We start from the raw sequence: 19,635 nt of genomic DNA, 5'->3' as shown, positions 1-19,635 counted from the left end.
AATTCCATTGGGTATTGGTTGAAATTTTTTAAAATTTCACTGCTCTCTGAAAAAAAAGGTTGCTATAATCGCATTCTTTTGTTTTCTTCTTCATTTCAATATTCCACATTGATGGTCGAATGGGAAATTCAGCCCATATAATCCAGGGCAACTCTACAAAGCTGTAGGCAAATTGCTACTTCCGAAACTGTGCTAACTTCTATCATGACAAGTTCCAGCACAATTAAAAAATAGTTTCCACTGAAATGGGTGGTTATAACCATACATAAAGTACAACTACAATTTCATAATGACCAAGAAATTCCTATATTTAAAATAATTTGAAAAAGATTCATTTTAATGAGTTAACTTTAATGTAATAACCACAAGACAGTCTTCCTGAAAGCTGTATTTACCAGATTTTTAAAAAAGGAATAATTTCTCCAAGTCTTTCAGTTGCTGATATTCTCATAGACTTCTCCATTCACGTGATAGCTACATCAGAAACCAGTTTTCCAGTTCATGTGATAGTTACATCAGAAACCAGTTTTCCAGTTCATGTGATAGTTACATCAGAAGCCAGCTTTAGACAAGCATTCAATATGCTTTGTTGAAAGTTTTTTTGAGTCAGTTAGAAGAATGTGGATTACTAAAGCAAGGCTCCCTTCGCACGCCAATCACCTGACAGAAATTCCTGAAATTCTTCCTCTTCATCTGTGCCAACGTCATCTTCACCGTGGGATTGTCTGCCTTTCAACGCTGTCATAAGTAGTTTTACAGTTTCTTGGCGATCTCGCAAGTGCTCTATACGTCGGTAGCACATGCTGCAGAAAAACAAGAAATTATAATGCAAAACAAAATTTTAATAGGGAAAGGACCACTGCTGAAAACACAGCAACTTACTTACAAAATGCTTTTGTATGTTACACAGAGAAATAGAGCAGGCACTAAATTGGCTATTACAATATTACCAAAATGAAACAATTTTCAGGAAATGCATTGTAATATACCCACATTCCCACGTAAAACAATTCCTTCAGGAAAATATGGAAAATAATAGAGGAAGGAGAAATAAAAAACATAATGGTTCACTTTAACATCCCTTTGTATGCTGCATCCTAACAGTTTCATTCATTACAAAGAGTAAGCTGATTAAAAAAAAAATAGCTTAGTTTATTGGCACTGAATTTGCCAAAAATTTATTTTTAAAATGTTTTAAATAAAAAGATCATAAGTTTGGCAGGACAAGAAATGTGTCAAGGCTGCAGCATGTGGGAGTTCATGGATACTGGTGTCATCCTGTGGGTTACTATTAACCAGAAACTGAACACTAGGGCCAGCCACATAAATACTGTGGCTACATAGCAAGTCAAAGGCTAGGAATCCTGTGGTGAGCAACTCACCACCCGACTCCCCAAAGCCTTTCCACCATCTATAAGGCAAGTGTCAGGAATGTAATGGAATACTCTCTACTTGCCTGGATAAGTGCCACTCCAACAACACTCAAGAAGCTCAACGCAATCCAGGACAAAGCAGCCCACTTGTTACCCCTTCCACAAACTTTCAATCCCTGCACCACCGATGAACAGTGGCAGCCATGTGTATCATCTACAAGATGCACTGTAGGAACTCACCAAGGTTCCTTAGGCAGCACCTTCCAAACCCATGACCACTACCATCTGGAAGGACAAGAGCAGCAGAGACCTTGGAACACGACCACCTGGAGGTCCCCTCTAAGTCATTCACTATCCTGACTTGGAAATATATGGCCGTTCCTTCATTATTGCTGGGTCAAAATCCTGGAATTCCCTCCCTAACAGCATTGTAGGTGTACATACATTTTAGGGACCGCAGTGGTTGAAGAAGGCAGCTCACCACCACCTTCTCAAGGGCAACCAGGGATGGACAATAAATGCTGGCCAGCCAGCGACACCCACCTCCCATAAATTAATTTTTTTAAAAAATCTGGTCATGTAGAGTGAGGCAGGTTTAATAAAACTCAAGGGTAAAAGAACCCTGAGGAAACAATGACCATAACATGGTAGAATTTAGCATTCAGTTTGAGAGTGAGAAACTGGAGTCAGAAAGAATTACACTAAACTTAAATAAGGCTAATTATAAAGGAATGAGGACAGAGTTGGCTGGAGTGGATTGGGAACATTTAGCAGGAAAGACGGTTGATCAGCAATGGCAAACGTTTACGAAAATAGTTCATGATTCACAACAAAGATACATCCCAGTGAGGAAGGAGGTTTCTAGGAAGGGGATAAATCAACCATGGTTAACCAAGGAAGTTAACAGTATTAAACTGAAAGAAAAAACATACAATTGTGGCAAAGACTAGTGGTAAGCCAGAGGATTGGGAAAGTTTTAAAAACCAACAAAAGTTGGCCAAAAAATAATGAAGAGGGAGAAGAAAAACTATGAGGGTAAACTAGCAAGTAATATGAAAACAGACAAGAACTTCTTTAAACATATAAAACGGAAGACAGGAGCCAAAATGAACATAGATCTCTTAGAGAATGAGACTGGAGAAATAATAATGGGGAACCAGGAAATGACAGAGTAGTTAAACAAATACTTTTATCAGTCTTCATGGTAGAAGACTCTAATGACTTGCCAAAAATATGAAAAAAATCAATGGGCTGAAGGGGGGAGGAGAAAATACAATAACTACCACTAGAGTACTAGAGAAACTAATGAGACTAAAGGCCGATAAGTCACCTGGACCTGATGGGTTGCATCCCAGGATATTAAAGTAAGTAGATACAGAGATAGTAGATACACTGGTAGCAATAGTTAGAGGGGACTCTATAGTTAGGGGTACAGATAGGCGTTTCTGTGGACGTGAAAGAGAATCCAGGATGGTATGTTGCCTCCCTAGTGCCAGGGTCCAGGATATCACAGAACGGACAGAAAGCATTCTGAAGGGAGAACAGCCAGAGGTCGTGGTACATATTGGTACTAACGACATAGGCAGGAAGAGTGATGAGGTCCTGCAGCAGCAGTTTAGGGAGTTAGAAAGTTAAAAAGCAGGACTTCTCGGGTTGTAATCACAGGATTACTCCCTGTGCCACGTGCTAGTTAGGCTAGGAATAGGCAGATAGTGCAGCTCAACATATGGCTAAACAGCTGGTGTAGGAGGGAGGGTTTCAGATATCTGGACCATTGGGGTCTCTTCCGGGGCAGATAGGACCTGTACAAGAAGGACAGGTTGCATCTAAACTGGAAGGGCACAAATATTCTGGCCAGGAGGTTTGCTAGTGTCACACGGAAGGATTTAAACTAGTTTGGCAGGAGTGTGGGACCCAAAGCAAAGGTGAATTAGCTGAAGGGGAACGAGAGAGTAGGGCCAGTAAGACTCAGAGAAACAGCAGGCAGGGTGGGATTGCAAATCGGAGAGGGTCTGGTGGACTGAAGTGTATTTGTTTCAATGCGAGAAGTGCAACAGGTAAGGCAGATGAACTTAGAGCTTGGATTAGTACGAGAAACCATGATGTAGTTGCCATTACAGAGACTTGGTTAAGGGAAGGACAGGATTGGCAGCTTAACATTTCAGGATATAGATGTTTCAGGCGTGATAGAGGGGGATGTAAAAGGGGTGGGGGAGTTGCACTACTGGTTAAGGAGAATATCACAGCTGTACTCTGGGAGGACACCTCAGAGGGCTCATACAGCGAGGCAATACGGGTAAAGCTCAGGAATAGGAAAGGTGTAGTTACAATGATGGTGGTTTACTATAGGCCACCCAACTGCCAGCGGGAGATTGAGGAGCAGATGTGTAGGCAGATTTTGACAAGGTGTAAAAGTAACAGGGTTGTTGTGGTGGGAGACTTTAATTTCCCCTATATTGACTGGGACTCAATTAGTGCTAGGTGCGTGGATGGGGTAGAGTTTGTAAGGAGCATCCAGGAGGGCTTCCTGAAACAGTATTAGATAGTCCAACTAGGGAAGGGGCCATACTGGACCTGGTATCGGGGAATGAGCCCGGCCAGGTGGTCGATGTTTCAGTAGGGGAGCAGTTCGGGAACAGTGACCACAATTCAGTAAGCTTTAAAGTACTGATGGATAAAGATAAGTGCAGTCCTCAAGTTAAGGTGCTAAACTGGGGGAAGGCTAATTACAACAATATTAGGCAGGAACTGAAGAATGTAGATTGGGGGCAGATGTTTGAGGGCAAATCAACATCTGGCATGTGGGAGGCTTTCAAGTGTAAGTTGATAGGGATTCAGGACCGGCACATTCCTGTAAGGATGAAGGATAAGTATGGCAAGTTTTGGGAACCTTGGATAGCGAGAGATATTGTGAGCCTAGTCAAAGAGAAAAAGGAAGCATTTGTCAAAGCTGGGAGGCTGGGAACACACGAAGCAAGTGTGGACTACAAGGAAAGTAGAAAGAAACTTAAGCAAGAAGTAAGAAGAGCTAAAAGGGGTCATGAAAAAGCATTGATTAAGCAGGATTAAGGAAAATCCCAAGGCTTTTTACACATATATAAAGAGCAAGAGGGTAGCCAGGGAGAGGGTTGGCCAACTCAAGGACAAGGGAGGGAATCTATGTGTGGAGCCAGAGGAAATGGGCAAGGTATTAAATGAGTACTTTGCATCAGTATTCACCAAAGAGAAGGACTTGGTGGATGATGAGTCTAGGAAAGGATGTGTAGATAGTTGGAATCATGTTGAGATCAAAAAGGAGGTGGTATTGGGGTTCTTGAGAAACATCAAGGTAGACAAGTCTCCAGGGCCTGATGGGATATACCCCAGAATACTGAGAGAGGCAAGAGAGGAAATTGCTGGGGCCTTGAGAGAAATCTTTGTATCCTCACTGGCTACAGGGGGGGGTCCCAGAGGATTGGAGAATAGCCAATGTTGTTCCTTTGTTTAAGAAGGGTAGCAAGAATAATCCAGGTAATTACAGGCCGGTGAGCCTTACATCAGTGGTAGGGAAATTATTGGAGAGGATTCGTCAAGACGGGATTTATTCCCACTTGGAAATAAGTGGACGTATTAGTGAGAGGCAACATGGTTTTGTGAAGGGGAGGTCGTGTCTCACGAACTTGATTGAGTTTTTCGAGGAAGCGACGAAAATGATTGATGAGGGTAGGGCAGTGGATGTTGTCTACATGGACTTCAGTAAGGCCTTTGACAAGGTTCCTCATGGCAGACTGGTGCAGAAGGTGAAGTCGCATGGGATCAGAGGTGAGCTGGCAAGGTGGATACAAAACTGGCTCGGTCAAAGAAGACAGAGGGTAGCAGTGGAAGGGTGTGTTTCTGAATGGAGGGCTGTGACAAGTGGTGTTCCTCAGGGATCAGTGCTGGGACCTTTGCTGTTTGTAATATATATATAAATGATTTAGAGGAAAATGTAACTGGATTGATTAGTAAGTTTGAGGACGACACAAAGGTTGGTGGATTTGCGGATAGCGATGAGGACCATCAGAGGATACAGCAGGATATAGATCAGTTGGAGACTTGGGTGAAGAGATGGCAGATGGAGTTTAATCCGGACAAATGTGAGGTAATGCATTTTGGAAGGTCTAATACAGATAAGAAATATACAGTAAATGACAGAACCCTTACGAGTATTGAAAGGCAAAGGGATCTGGGTGTACAAGTACACAGGTCACTGAAAGTGGCAATGCAGGTGGAGAAGGTAGTCAAGAAGGCATACGGCATGCTTGCCTTCATCAGCCGGGGTATTGAGTTTAAAAATTGGCAAGTCACGTTGACGCTTTATAGAACCTTAGTGAGGCCGCACTTGGAATATAGCGTTCAATTCTGGTCGCCACACTACCAGAAGGATGTGGAGGCTTTGGAGAGGGTACAGAAAAGATTTACCAGGATGTTGCCTGGTATGGAGGGCATTAGGTATGAGGAGAGGTTGGAGAAACATGGTTTGTTCTCACTGGAGCGACGGAGATTGAGGGGAGACCTCCTAGAAGTCTACAAGATTATGAGAGGCATGGATAGAGTGGATAGTCAGAAGCTTTTTCCCAGGGTGGAAGAGTAAATTACTAGGGGGCATAGGTTTAAGGTGCGAGGGGCAAGTTTTTAAAGAGATGTACGAGGCAGATTTTTTACACAGAGAGTGGTGGGTGCCTGGAACTCGTTGCCGGGGGAGGTAGTGGAAGCGGATATGGTAGTGACTTTTAAGGGGCGTCTTGACAAGTACACGAATGAGATGCGATTAGAGGGATATGGTCCCCGCAAGCATAGGGGGTTTTAGTTCAGTCGGGCAGCATGGTTGGTGCAGGCTTGGAGGTCCGAAGGGCCTGTTCCTGTGCTGTAATTTTCTTTGTTTTTAATCTTACAAGAATCCTTAGATTCTGGAAAAGTCCCAGAGAATTGGAACACTGCCAATCTAACATCCATATTCAAAAAGGAAGAGAGTCAAAAACAGGTAACTATAGGCTAGTTAGCTTAAATTCTATCACTGGGAAGATGTTAGGATCCATTATAAAAGGATGTAATAGCAGAGCATTTAGAAATGCACAATATTATCAAGAAGAGCCAGCACGGCTTCATGAAGGGGAAATCATGACTGCCAAATTTATTAGAATTCTTTGAAGCGGTAATGAGCAGGATTGATAAGGGGAACCAGCAGTTGTAATATACATGGATTTCCAAAATGCATTCAATAGGGTACTGCAAATTAAGAGCCCATGGTGCTGGAGGTAGTATAATAGCATGGATGGAGGATTGGCTAACTGATATAAGGCAGGGAGTTAGGATAAGGAGGTGGCAACCTGTAACTAGTAGAGTGCAGTAAGAAGTTTAACAACACCAGGTTAAAGTCCAACAGGTTTATTTGGTAGCAAAAGCCACACAAGCTTTCGGGGCTCCAAGCCCCTTCTTCAGGTGAGTGCCCCAGTCCAACGCCGGCATCTCCACATCATGACTAGTAGAGTGCCACAGGGATCAGTGCTGGGGCCACAAATATTTACAATATATTGATGACTTGGATGAGGGAAGTGAATGAACTATTGCCAAGTTTTCAGATGACACAAAAATAAGTGGCAAGGCAAGTGGTGAGGATGACAAAATATCTACAGAGGGATACAGACAGGTTAGGCAAGGAGGCAAAACCTTGGCAGATGCAATATAATGTAGGAAAATGTGAAGCTGTGCACTTTGGTAGGAAGAATAAAGGAGCTGAATTTTATTTAAATGAAGAAAGACTGCAGAAAACTGCTGCACAGCCGGATTTGGATAGGTCCTCGTGCATTCTCCATCATTCTTTTCAGAAATGTTGAATACTGTAACATTTAAAAATGCAAAGCTAAGCGTAGAAGTGCTAAGTGGCCATTCAAGCCCATCCTACATTTTGCAACTAGCATCCCTGTTGATCCCCTACTTTAATACAAAGCTCCCTCTTCTCGGAAAACAAATCAAGGAGTGCTATTAATATTTCAGACATTTAAACCTTGTCTGAACAGACTTGCAGCATTAACCTTCTTTGCTTCAAGATTAAATTCCTTCAATCTGCTTCTGCAGCCAACGGATCACAAGGTTGGAACAATTTGTTCATTTTTACACCTTTTTTCCCCCTATAAAACGTTCAATAGTTTTCTTTAATAGGGAGAATTACTGCTCATGAGAAATTGCACTTATCCACAATATGCCACAATTGCCAGCGCCTGTTTGAACCCAGGAATGAAAAGATTCCCACTTCTCATTACGTCAATGGGGGTCACTTACTAAAAGATCTCAGCTAAGTACTGCGTTATTGTCTGCCCCATCTGAAACACTGCTTTAGCACCACCTTAGATAATTTCTCCTGAAAGATGTATTCATTTAAAATGTTTATTTAGCAAATCTAAAGGGGAGTGTACTCTGAATGCACTTTAGAAACTGAGATGCCTTCAAATATTTTTGTGCTTTCTACTGTGTCCTGCAAGAATGAAAATGCTGCATTTAAGTTTGGCTGAAGATTTCCCCTTGTCACTTTATAATTTATTAACTAATCCAAATCTTTTAACAATAAAACATGCATAAGAATCTCAGGATGAAGGGGAGGGGGCTGCAAAAAGAAAGCAAGGCTGAATTAAGTTTAGTCATTGCTAAGGGCTCTGCCATAGCTATCTCATCTGTTTTGGAAATAATTCAAAGGAGGGCACTTAGTGGCAACGTGCCAAGATTGCAAGTATTAGCAAATTTAAAATCAGTATCAGAGCAAGGGAGCAGCAGTTCAGACAACTGCACAGTGTGATCAATGTAAATTTTGGCCAAATGCTCAGCCATGTTCAAAGTGTCTGATAACAACTTAATTTACCTCCTGTCACATTTCTGCATGATCTGCAAATTCTGATTTTTAATTTCTGAAAATAACTTGCTTGCTAATATGTGATACTGTTATATACGTGTTACAGGTGTAGCAAAATCTGCAACAAGATGCTTGCATGTCAGAGCCTATTTGATTGTTCAACAGAATTATGGCCTATTCAACTAGAGGAATGTTTAAGAGTCAGGGTTATTAACTTCTTATCACAGCCTTACACTGCACTCATATTAATTTGCAATATGCTGCATTAGTTTACATAAATAATGATTATAAATAATTGAATTGATTGCATGCTTAAGTACATTGAGACTGTAGACGTTGCAGATACTGCAGTCCATTAACAGTTCACTCAGTTGATATGCTTAAACTCACTAAATCTTTTAAGCAACTTGTTTAAAAATTACAAGGGACATTGTTCTGTACTCAGAAGTATGTTTTCATATAAATGAGCAAAATACTGCAATGCTGGAATCTGAAACAAAACCAGAATTTTTCTAGCATTCTCTGTTTTTCTGTCTTTATATATTAGTTTACTATATATGCTGCTCCATGCAGTAGAACATATACATTTTGTAACACAGAAACAGAACTTGAAGACGACAAGATGGCAGCCAAATCAAATGAAGCGACAATAATAAAGCAAAGTCACAACATCTCCTCTCTAATATACATATTCTGCCATTTTCCTTCAACTAGGAGTTAAGTAAATGATACAAAAAAATTAAAGTTAAAAAGATTCAATAAAATATGTTCCCATTTATTACATACGACTATGTGACTACATCTATTCTAATTGGTTTGTCTTGAAATAATAGTTGCATAAAGACCCATTAAATTCTCCTACAGCCAGAATGTTGTCCTATCAATTTGGAGTTGTGCAAAGCGCTAAAGGTTCCTGAATGAAGGTTATTTGCAATGGATACTAATCAGATAACAAAGTAATAATGTTATAATGCCAGTATGAAAATACATTTGCCAGCATTATATTTAATTGAATTATCCACTACTGATGATAATAGTGGTAACTTTAACCTTGAAGATGCTCAGCTTTAATTAACCTGAAGAAACCCAGGAGTTGCACGATGTAATTGTATTTTAATATTCAATGCCAGGACAAGGAAAGGCACTTATGCATAACTGAATTTAAAAATGAAACTTTTATTTGCAATCCTAAAGCACAATGCTGAATGGAATGGTTACAAGTGATTAACATAATAAAACTGACATGACCAGAGTCTGATCCTACTCTCAACCAATTTCCACAAAAATACTTTGCAGCAGAAGTAATTTCATAGTAATTAGCAGGAGGAACCAGACATTTCTTTTTTACAAGAGCTGAGGCAAATAGTAGCACAGAACTACTGCCTTGCCTCAGACAGGCTAACATCGCAGAGACCTTTGGCATGGTGCTGTGGTGAGAAGTCTGTCTTTATTTACAATTGCACAAAACTCTTATTTTCAGCCTCAAGCCACTAATGTAGAAGCTACCACATTAATACTTAAGCAAAGTAGTACAGGGCATGATTCACATCTCATGACCAGGATAATGATTAATTGAAACTTATGTACTCAGCAATTTACTTGAAATAAGTTGACTCACAGTATAATTATCAATGCTATTTTATGCAAGCTTGCATAAAAATACAGACTATGAAAATTATATAAAGTTGTAGGTGTAGAACCACACAGGTAGAGTAGCATAACGGTTAGGATGTTGAACTAGCAAGCAAGAAGCTTGGAATAATGATGCAGGAGTACACATCTTATTATGACATCTGGGGAATTTAAGTTCAGTTATTTCAGTAAATCTGAAATTAAAAAGCTAGTTTCTGTAATGATGATCATCACCTGCCAGATAGCTGTTAAAAATTTATCTGGTTCACTAATGTCCTTTAGAGAAAGAAATCTGCCATCATTATTGGGTCTGATCCAAGTGCGACTCCAGGCCCATATCAATGTAGTTACCTCTTAACTGTCCTCTGAAAAAGCCCAGCAAACCAGGCATTAAACTGCCACAGGAAATAATAATCTAACTGGATGGACCACCCGGCACTGACCTAAATGATGGAAAGAGTCAACCTTGTAAAGTCCTCCTTGTCTGAAGCAATTTCTCACAGGCTAGTCAAGCAACTGTCTGACAAATTATACGCTCGAAATCATACTGTGCATCCAAAGTCCCAAACACCTCAATCAACATCCCTGGATCTATCCTGTTCCACCAGCAGCACATACCCCAGAGGTGACAGCAAAGTGGTATACAGTCTGGAGGGAGAGGTCCTGGGAGTCTTCATCATTAATTTTTTTTAAATTCGCTCGGGGATGTGGGCATTGCTGGCTGTGCCAGCATTTATCTCACATCCCTTGCCCTACATTTCAGAGGGCATTTGAGAGTCAACCACATTGCTGTGGATCTGGAGTCACATGTAGGCCACATCAGATAAGGATGGCAGATTTCTTTCCCTAAAGGGCATTAGTGAACCAGATGGATTTTTACGTTAATCAACAATAATTTCATGATTATCAACAGACATCTAATTCCAGATTTTTGATTCTACTGAATTCAAATTTCATCACCCGAGTCCCCGGATTTCCGGACTGCTTGTCCAGTGCCAATACTATCTGGCCATTTGCGATTGTCACCAATCGCCCAGCTTTAGCTAATGAGTTAGTATGTCTCCATATTGGATACAATTCGAAGAAGCACAAACATGATTTCTGAGAAGTAATCACTCTGAAAGGTTAACTCTGTTCCTTTCCACAGATGTTTTCCCAGCTATATTTTTTCTTATCATTAAAGACAACATTTTTCAGGCAAAAAGTAGGAGGTCAATTTATACAAGTAATATTTTCGAGGGATGGAATGAACTGTTATTCCTCATTAAGTTGGTGTTAAACTTTGGGTTGCTGGCAAGAGATAAAAGAGGGAAAACAACACTTTTGTGAGAGTTTTTAAAAAAAAACTAACCGAAAGCTTTTTGCTTTACATGAAAGAATAAGTTGACAAACAAGCGCTTGTCACCTTTTGAGAAATGGACAAAGGGAGACAGGGGAGAAAAGCCTGTCTGCTTGGAGACAGGGAAGCAAGGTGAGTGAGTGGAAGCAGCTGAGCTGGAGAGAGGGGCAGCTGGAATTTGAAGCAGCCTGTGACATGGCAGCGGCAACTGGAACAGGCAAGGTCAGCATCCTGCCCACTCTCCCTGGTACTGGCAGCAGCTCTTCCCCTCCGGGATCATTCCGGCAGGGTGGCACAGTGGTTAGCACTGCTGCTTCACAGCTGCAGGGACTTGGGTTCGATTCCCGGCTTGGGTCACTGTCTGTGTGGAGTTTGCACATTCTCCTTGTGTCTGTATGCGTTTTCTCCGGGTGCTCCGGTTTCCTCCCACAGTCCAAAGATGTGCGGGTTAGGTTGATTGGCCATGCTAAAAATTGCCCCTTAGAGTCCTGAGATGAATAGGTTAGAGGGATTAGCGGGTAAATATGTAAGGATATGGGGCTGGGGCCTGGGTGGGATTGTAGTCGGTGCAGACTCGATGGGCCAAATGGCCTCTTTCTGCACTGTAGGGTTTCTATGATTCAAGGATCCCCAGAGACTCGATGGTAAAAATGAGGATCTAGCCGGACGACAGGGTGGACAGAACCCATGGGAAGATCAGTGGTGACATTGAGTATTGCAGATTTCCATTAGATTTTACTGATGTAAATTTCATATTCCAGTTCCTTGTCGTCATTCTGCAGCCAAAATCTTTCTTTTGTATTATTATTTACTATGCCAGATATATTTCAATTCAAATTGCCAAATCAATATTTAATAATTTAGTCATAGAGTCATAGAGGTTTACAGCATGGAAACAGGCCCTTCGGCCCAACCTGTCCATGCCACGCTTTTTTTTAAAGCCCTAAGCTAGTCCCAATTGCCCACATTTGGCCCATATCCCTCTATACCCATCATACCCATGTAACTGTCTAAACGCTTTTTAAAAGACAAAATTGTACTCGCCTCTACTACTACCTCTGGCAGCTTGTTCCAGACACTCACCACCCTCTGTGTGAAAAAATTGCCCCACCGGACACTTTTATTTCTCTCCCCTCTCACCTTAAACCTATGCCCTCTAGTTTTAGACTCCCCTACCTTTGGGAAAAGGTATTGACTTTCTAGCTGATCTATGCCCCTCATTATTTTATAGACCTCTATTAGATCACCCCTCTGCCTTCTACGCTACAGAGAAAAAAGTCCCAGTCTATCACGCCTCTCCTTATAACACCAAGTCCTGGTAGCATCCTAGTAAATCTCTTCTGCACTCTTTCTAGTTTAATAATATCCTTTCTATATAGGTGACCTGTACACAGAACTGTACACAGTAATGGGGTGACCAGAATTGTACACAGTATATTATTGCATTAAAGCTATGTGTTAATTAATTTCAATTCCAGCTAATTTCTGTTCAGCCCAGTTGGACTTTATGGTTTTGATCCTCACCACCACAAATAGTTTCTGCGCACAGTAGGAGTAAATCAAGCCTATCTTTCAAAAACTAGAGTCGAATTGTACATAAGATACATAAAAAACTAAGGATTTTTGGGCCTAAAGTGGGGAGTTCAACTTTTAGACAAAGTCCATCCTTACTTGTATATATACGGTATATCACTTATAGCCAATAAATTTCTTCGATGTACATTTTCTAGCCTTTGTTTCCTATGTCTTCCATACTTGCTTACTAATTTACTATCTTCCATTTCAGGCTTTGCCCCTCTTTCTTCTGAATCTATATTCAGGTTCCCATGCCTCTGTTTAGTAGTTTAAACCATCTTCAACAGTACCAGGAAACATTTTTGCAATGTTTTCGTCCCGCACCACTGATGTGCAAACCTGTCCCACTTGCACTGGTTCCAGGAGCATTCCCAATGCCTCAGGAAGCAAAGCTTTCTCCTTCTGCATCATCTCTCCAGCTAAGGATTCATCTACACTCTCCTATTTCTACACCAATAGCATGTGGCATTGAGTGCAATCTGGAGATTACAAAACCTTTGAAGTCTTGCTTATTAATTCCTTTCCTACTTCCTAAAATCCTTGCACAGGACCATCCCCCCTTCCATCTGTTATCGGTAGCGATATTGACCATGACCTCTGGCAAATGATCCTGCTCCCCCCCTCCCTCACAATATTCTGTAACCACTTACTTTGATCTTGGCATCAGAAAAGCAATATTCCATCCTGGAATCATCTTCAGCTGCAGAAACACCGGTCTGTTCTCCAACTCTCGGATCCCCCATTACTACTGCCCACCTCACCTTCCTGCTCTGCCTTTGTACAGCTGGTGCTGCACTCCTCAAAGGAACCATCACCCTCACCGGTATTCAGCGTTGGATGTTTAAGAACAAAACACACTAAGGGGACTACCTGCCGAATGCTCCTTGTCTGTCTGGTGATCACCCATTTCCTATTTGCCTGCTGAAACATGCCCTGAGCTCTCAGTCTTACAGATATTTCAGCTACTTCTCAATGTCCAAAACCTGGAGCTTGAGCTCCTTTAACTGATGACATTTCCTGCACTTCTCGCTGCCCAGGACACAATGAATGTTCTGGATTTCCCACAAATTTGACATTTAATCATAGTACTATATTAAACTGCCTAATGTAAAAGTCATTGTAATTCACTTACATTTGTTCATCTATTTCTTCTATCTGTCTATCCAAACGAACTTCTTCATCATCTTCTGCTACAATGGCTTCCGAAACCTTTAGGCAGTAAAAGTAAAGCATCAATAGTAAAGCTGCAGAAATGTCCACTACTGATCAAAACAGCAGTTTTAAATCAACATATAAAATAATTAAAATTTCAGGGGAAAAGTACTTAATGAATCTGTAGCATTTTAATTCTAACAAAAAAGGGATTGAAATGAGAAAGAAATGAGACAATAAACTGAAACCATCGTAATAATACTTAATGTCAGTGAGCAAAGCAAATCAGATGTTGGAATTTATTAACAGATTAATATTGAGTCTAATTAACAAGATAATCCTGGCTCTTCATACATCATTGGTTTGACCACATTTAGAATGCTATGTATTATGGTCACTGCAGTAGAAAAAGGATATTGCAGCTATTGAAAAGATACAGAAAAAAGTAACCAGATTGATTGAGGGAATGGAGGGATTGAACCTTGACTATGGAACTATGCACATTTGGCATGTTGTCACTGAAAAGGTGGCTGGAAGATGGTGTGATTGCTGTCTTGTAAGTTTCTAAAGGGACGAGAGAATCTAAACCATGACAAGCTGCTTCATATAATAATAAATCTAAAATATAAAAATCTGTGTTTAATTCCTTGATAAAAATATTATTTTATATGGAATCTATGGCATGGAGACAGGCCCTTCGGCCCAAACTGGTCCATGCCAACCAAAATGCCCATCTAAGCTAACCCCATTTGCCTGCATTTGGCCCATATCTTTCTGAACCTTTCATATCTATGTATCTGTCCAAATGCCTTTTAAGTGTTGTCAATGTCCCTGCCTCAACCACTTCCTCCCACAGCTCATTCCACATACATACCACCCTCGGTGTAAAAAAAGTTGCTCCTCAGGTTCCCATTCATTCTTTCCCCCTCTTAACTTAAACCTATGCTCTTTAGTCCTCGATTCCCCAACCCTGGGAAAAAGACTGAGTGCATTCACTCTATCCATGCCTCTCATGATCTTATGCGCCTCAACAAGATCACCTCCTCAGTCTCCTATGCTCCAAGGAAAAAAGTCCTAGCCTGTCCAATCTCTCCCTATAAATCAGTCCCTTAAGTCCTGGCAACATCCTTGTAAATCTCTTCTGCACTCTCTCCAGTTTAGTAACATCTTTCCTATAGCAAAGCGACCAAAACTGAACACAATACTCCAGATGCAACCTCACCAACGTCCTGTACAACTGCAACATAACTTCCCAACTTCTATACTCAATGCCCTGACTGATGAAGGCCAGCATACCAAAACCTTCTTCACTGCCCTATCTGTGACTCCACCTTTAGAGAACCGTGCACCTGAACTCCAAGGTCTGTTCCACAATACTCCCTAAGGTCCTACCATTCATCGTGGAAGTCCTACTTTGATTTGACTTTCCAAAATGCAACACCACACACTTATCTGTATTGAACTCACACCTATCCGTATTGAATCTTGAGAGCATTAATCATAGAAATCATCATAGAAATCATAGAAACCCTACAGTGCAGAAGGAGGCCATTCGGCCCATCGTGTCTGCACCGACCACAATCACACCCAGGCCCTACCCCCACATATTTACCCGCTCATCCCTCTAACCTCCGCATCTCAGAACTCTAAGGGGCAATTTTTAACCTTGGCCAATCAACCTAACCCGCACATCTTTGGACTGTGGGAGGAAACCGGAGCACCCGGAGGAAACCCACACAGACACGAGGAGAATGTGCAAACTCCACACAGACAGTGACCCAAGCCAGGAATCGAGCCCAGGTCCCTGGAGCTGTGAAGCAGCAGTGCTAACCACTGTGCTACCATGCTACCAAAAACAACAAAATACAATGTGTAAAATATTGGAAATATATAACTTGTTATTTATGAACACAATATACAAGATGAATGGAATGAAAAATGGCCATTTGGTATCAATTCAGCTCTTTCCAAGAGACTGTGGGCAGGAATACAGATGAATTATTCTTTACCCTTCTTCATATTCTTGAAAATGACTCACCGTATTAACTTGTCTGATTTCCTTCTGAAACTCTTCCCATTCTTTGTCCATTTGGTCTTTTGGTGGGTCTACTTTCCGCACCTATAATATCAGGTGATGATCAGATGAAAAATGCATGCAGGCTCTGGCATGGTCAGATATCAGAAATGCTAGCCCTTCACCGCCCTCCACACATACTTAAAAAAAATAGTCTAGCTACAGAAAATTTGGCTTAAATATCTGCACCAGCTTCAGAGAACAAAATGACGTTAATGTGGAGGTACTTGCTTTTGCATCTTTTACTGGATCGTCAAAGAATCCCTCTGGCAAGGCCTCTGCTGTATTTCCTTTCCTGAAACAATAAAACAAACCCGATCACCTCAAAGGCTGCCAATTACCAACTACATCCAGAACATGCAGTTCAACTGTGGACTGAAATCTTCAGTCACCTTAACCCAATATAGTCTTTCATTTTGAAAAGATACCTTAGTATTCTGAATATTAATATTGATTTCTAAAGTGAATATGATTGCCCCCACTTTAAAAATAAGTGATATTTATCCCACACTTCTGCTCCATCTTTAAAACTGAGAGACAGCAAAGTTCCAAGTAAACGGAGTTTAATTTAGATAAATGCAAGGTGATGCATTTTGGCAGATTGAACCAGGGCAGAACTTACTCAGTTAATGGTAGGGTGTTAGGGAGAGTTACAGAACAAAGGGATCTAGGGGTACATGTTCATAGCTCCTTGAAAGTGGCGTCACAGGTGGACAGAGTGGTGAAGAAGGCATTCGGCATGCTTGGTTTCATCGGTCAGAACATTGAATACAGGAGTTGGAATGTCTTGTTGAAGTTGTACAACAGTAAGAAGTTTAACAACACCAGGTTAAAGTCCAACAGGTTTATTTGGTAGCAAAAGCCACGTGTGGCTTTTGCTACCAAATAAACCTGTTGGACTTTAACCTGGTGTTGTTAAACTTCTTACTGTGTTTACCCCAGTCCAACGCCGGCATCTCCACATCATGAAGTTGTACAAGACATTGGTCAGGCCACACTAGGAATAGTGTGTGCAATTCTGGTCACCCTATTATAGAAAGGATATTATTAAACTAGAAAGAGTGCAGAAAAGATTTACTAGGATGCTACCGGGACTTGATGAATTGAGTTATAAGGAGAGGCTGGATAGACTGGGGCATTTTTCCTCTGGAGCATAAAAGGCTGAGGGGTGATCTTATAAAGGTCTATAAAATAATGAGGGGCACAGATCAGGTAGATAGTCAATATCTTTTCCCAAAGGTAGGGGAGGCTAAAACTAGAGGGCATAGGTTTAAGGTGAGAGGGGAGAGATACAAAAGTGTCCAGAGGGGCAATTTTTTCACACAAAGGGTGGTGAGTGCCTGGAACAAGCTGCCAGAGGTAGTAGTAGAGGCGGGTACAATCTTGTCTTTTAAAAAGCATTTAGATGGTTACATGGGTACGATGGGTATAGAGGGATATGGGCCAAATGCGGGCAATTGGGATTAGCTTCGGGGTTTTAAAAAAAAGGGCGGCATGGACAAGTTGGGCCGAAGGGCCGGTTTCCATGCTGTAAACCTCTATGACCCTAAATCTATTGCTCCAGGGTTAAATTAAAATCAATTAACAATTTTTCATAAGTGGAACAGCGTTAAGATGTAATCATTTACACATGCTGCAGTTACTAAACTTGGTCTGTAATTGGATCATAATTATCACAATCAGAATTCTCACCTTTCCACTGTTGTGGCTGATTGTTTTGGTTTCTGGATGGATCCAGAATGAGGAGGAGCTGAAGATGCTAGAGTGCTATCAAAGAAGTCTGAAAAGGGAGAGAGTAAAAAGAAATGGGTCAAAAATCATAACCAATGAACTTAAAATTGTGGAAGACAATATTTTGCTTACTTTCTGTGTGTTTTATTTTTTTCTCCACTCTCACATCAACACCAAAAGATGGATAGAGCGCCTGATTATTCCTCCATCAGCATCACATAGGAAATGTATTTTGCATATAGGAAATACCTCAAATATGAGCTTTCTGACTGGGACACACCAACAGTGGGGCAGGAGTTCTACTCACTCTGCCAATGCCCTTACAACTTCTGCAATTCTGGATGCACACTCAGTTCACAGTACATGCAAAAGTCACAGCAGAGATGGTGCTGGACTTACTGCAGCTTGTCTTAGAGCCGGTTCAAGTTAGGGTGAGCAGAAAATCTTTGAGCTGCCTATAAAAAGAAAAAGAAATTTCCTTTTGCCTCTTCACTTTTAATTTTGCTGATAATGACCATGGGAGAGTCTGTACAGGTCTATTTTCTTTTGAAACTCCAAATCTACCTCATCTGACCATCAAAAGTTAGATGCCACGGCCACATCCAACTTGCAAACATGAATGTGAAAAACATGAGGTAAATTGGGCCTTATTAATTCATGATTTGTATATAAACTGGACAAATCTCACATGGAATTTAGCACCTGAAAAGGGAGGGCGGGTGGGAGAAAGAGGCAAGTTGTAGTGCGGCAAAATCCCATGCATTCGTCCAAACCCATCCAGCACAGATCCACAGGAAACTTTTTCCTTCCTGAAAAGGTTGGGAACGACTGCTCTATATCAATGATTGTTTATCAGAGCTTGACGACATAATGATCCTGAAGGATTGAGGTGATATGGCACTTGTGGGTGTCATGAGGAATAACAAAGCAAACAATAGGAACTCAGTGGAGAAGTTGTAAAACGGTGCGATAACAATTCTCTTAAACTCAATGAAATTAAGACTCAAAACTAGTTGTAGACTTTTGGAAAAAGCCAGGTAATGATATTTTTCCTGTGAAGATTCATGATGTGAACAATGAAATATTCACCAACTACAAGCATTTCATATCAAAGTAGATGATAAGTTAAATTGGAGGGAACAGTATACAAATGTGATGGCCAAGGAAGATGTATGATTATTCTACCTCAGAAATCAAAATATTTTCAAGTAAATCCCACAATCAGGAAGCTCTTCTATATGGGTTCAGTTGAGAGAACCATCATTTTTGGATGACTAGGAAAGTAGATGTTTTAAGGGTACAGAGATTATTGTACAAGGCAGCAAGGCTCGAGTGGATCTTTCTTGACTGAATCTGCTCTCAAAGGATTTGATGAAAACAAAAAGCGTCATGATCAATGAGAATCACCCTTGTCTCAGTATTACTGTGGATGTGTTCAGGGAAAGACTACAATTCCTCAGATGTTGAGCAGATTGGTTCCTGAACTCAACTTTCCCTTCTCTAGAAGAAATTTTAACAGGAATCTGATGAATGCATTAAGGTATGCACTCATGATTGGACTTACTGACTATTTCAAATGCATTGGAATAGTATTTAATACATTCTAATTAAGCTTCGACCTCTGTGATAGGATGATTTTCTTTTTTAATGCTATTATTCATTTAAATGAATGAACATGCACCCAGAATGAATGCTCTATCGACTATGAAGTGAAATTGAATTGCAGTGAATTGGGATGGAAACATTGTTCTTTTCCAAGTTGGTTATGAAATGCACTTGCAAACATAATACCATTATGATCACAGGTCACGGTGCTAACCGAAATGAATGAAAAGTGTGCATGTGATTGAAAAGTGTGAAGTCGATATCAATGTTTGTGTCTATGGTTGCCAAT

The 19,635-nt window shown here is 40.9% G+C and overlaps 1 protein-coding gene across 2 annotated transcripts in view; it reads right to left on the bottom strand.

Annotated features, from left to right (window-relative positions):
- Positions 1-330: 330 nt before the first annotated feature.
- The window catches only part of znf830 (zinc finger protein 830), a 41,900-nt gene continuing 22,595 nt past the window's right edge, over positions 331-19,635 (bottom strand). For both annotated transcript variants that reach the window (XM_078236995.1, XM_078237005.1), the window contains 5 exons: positions 17,703-17,790; positions 16,242-16,305; positions 15,975-16,055; positions 13,917-13,993; positions 331-803 (listed from right to left, as the gene is read on the bottom strand). In XM_078236995.1, the coding sequence (XP_078093121.1) occupies positions 629-803; positions 13,917-13,993; positions 15,975-16,055; positions 16,242-16,305; positions 17,703-17,790 (485 nt within the window). In that variant the 3' untranslated portion in view covers positions 331-628. The remainder of the gene's footprint in view (positions 804-13,916; positions 13,994-15,974; positions 16,056-16,241; positions 16,306-17,702; positions 17,791-19,635) is intronic.

Source organism: Mustelus asterias, chromosome 2 (assembly GCF_964213995.1).
Source record: "Mustelus asterias chromosome 2, sMusAst1.hap1.1, whole genome shotgun sequence".
Classification (NCBI taxonomy): Eukaryota; Metazoa; Chordata; class Chondrichthyes; order Carcharhiniformes; family Triakidae; genus Mustelus; species Mustelus asterias.
This window is presented reverse-complemented; position numbering and strand designations above follow the sequence as displayed.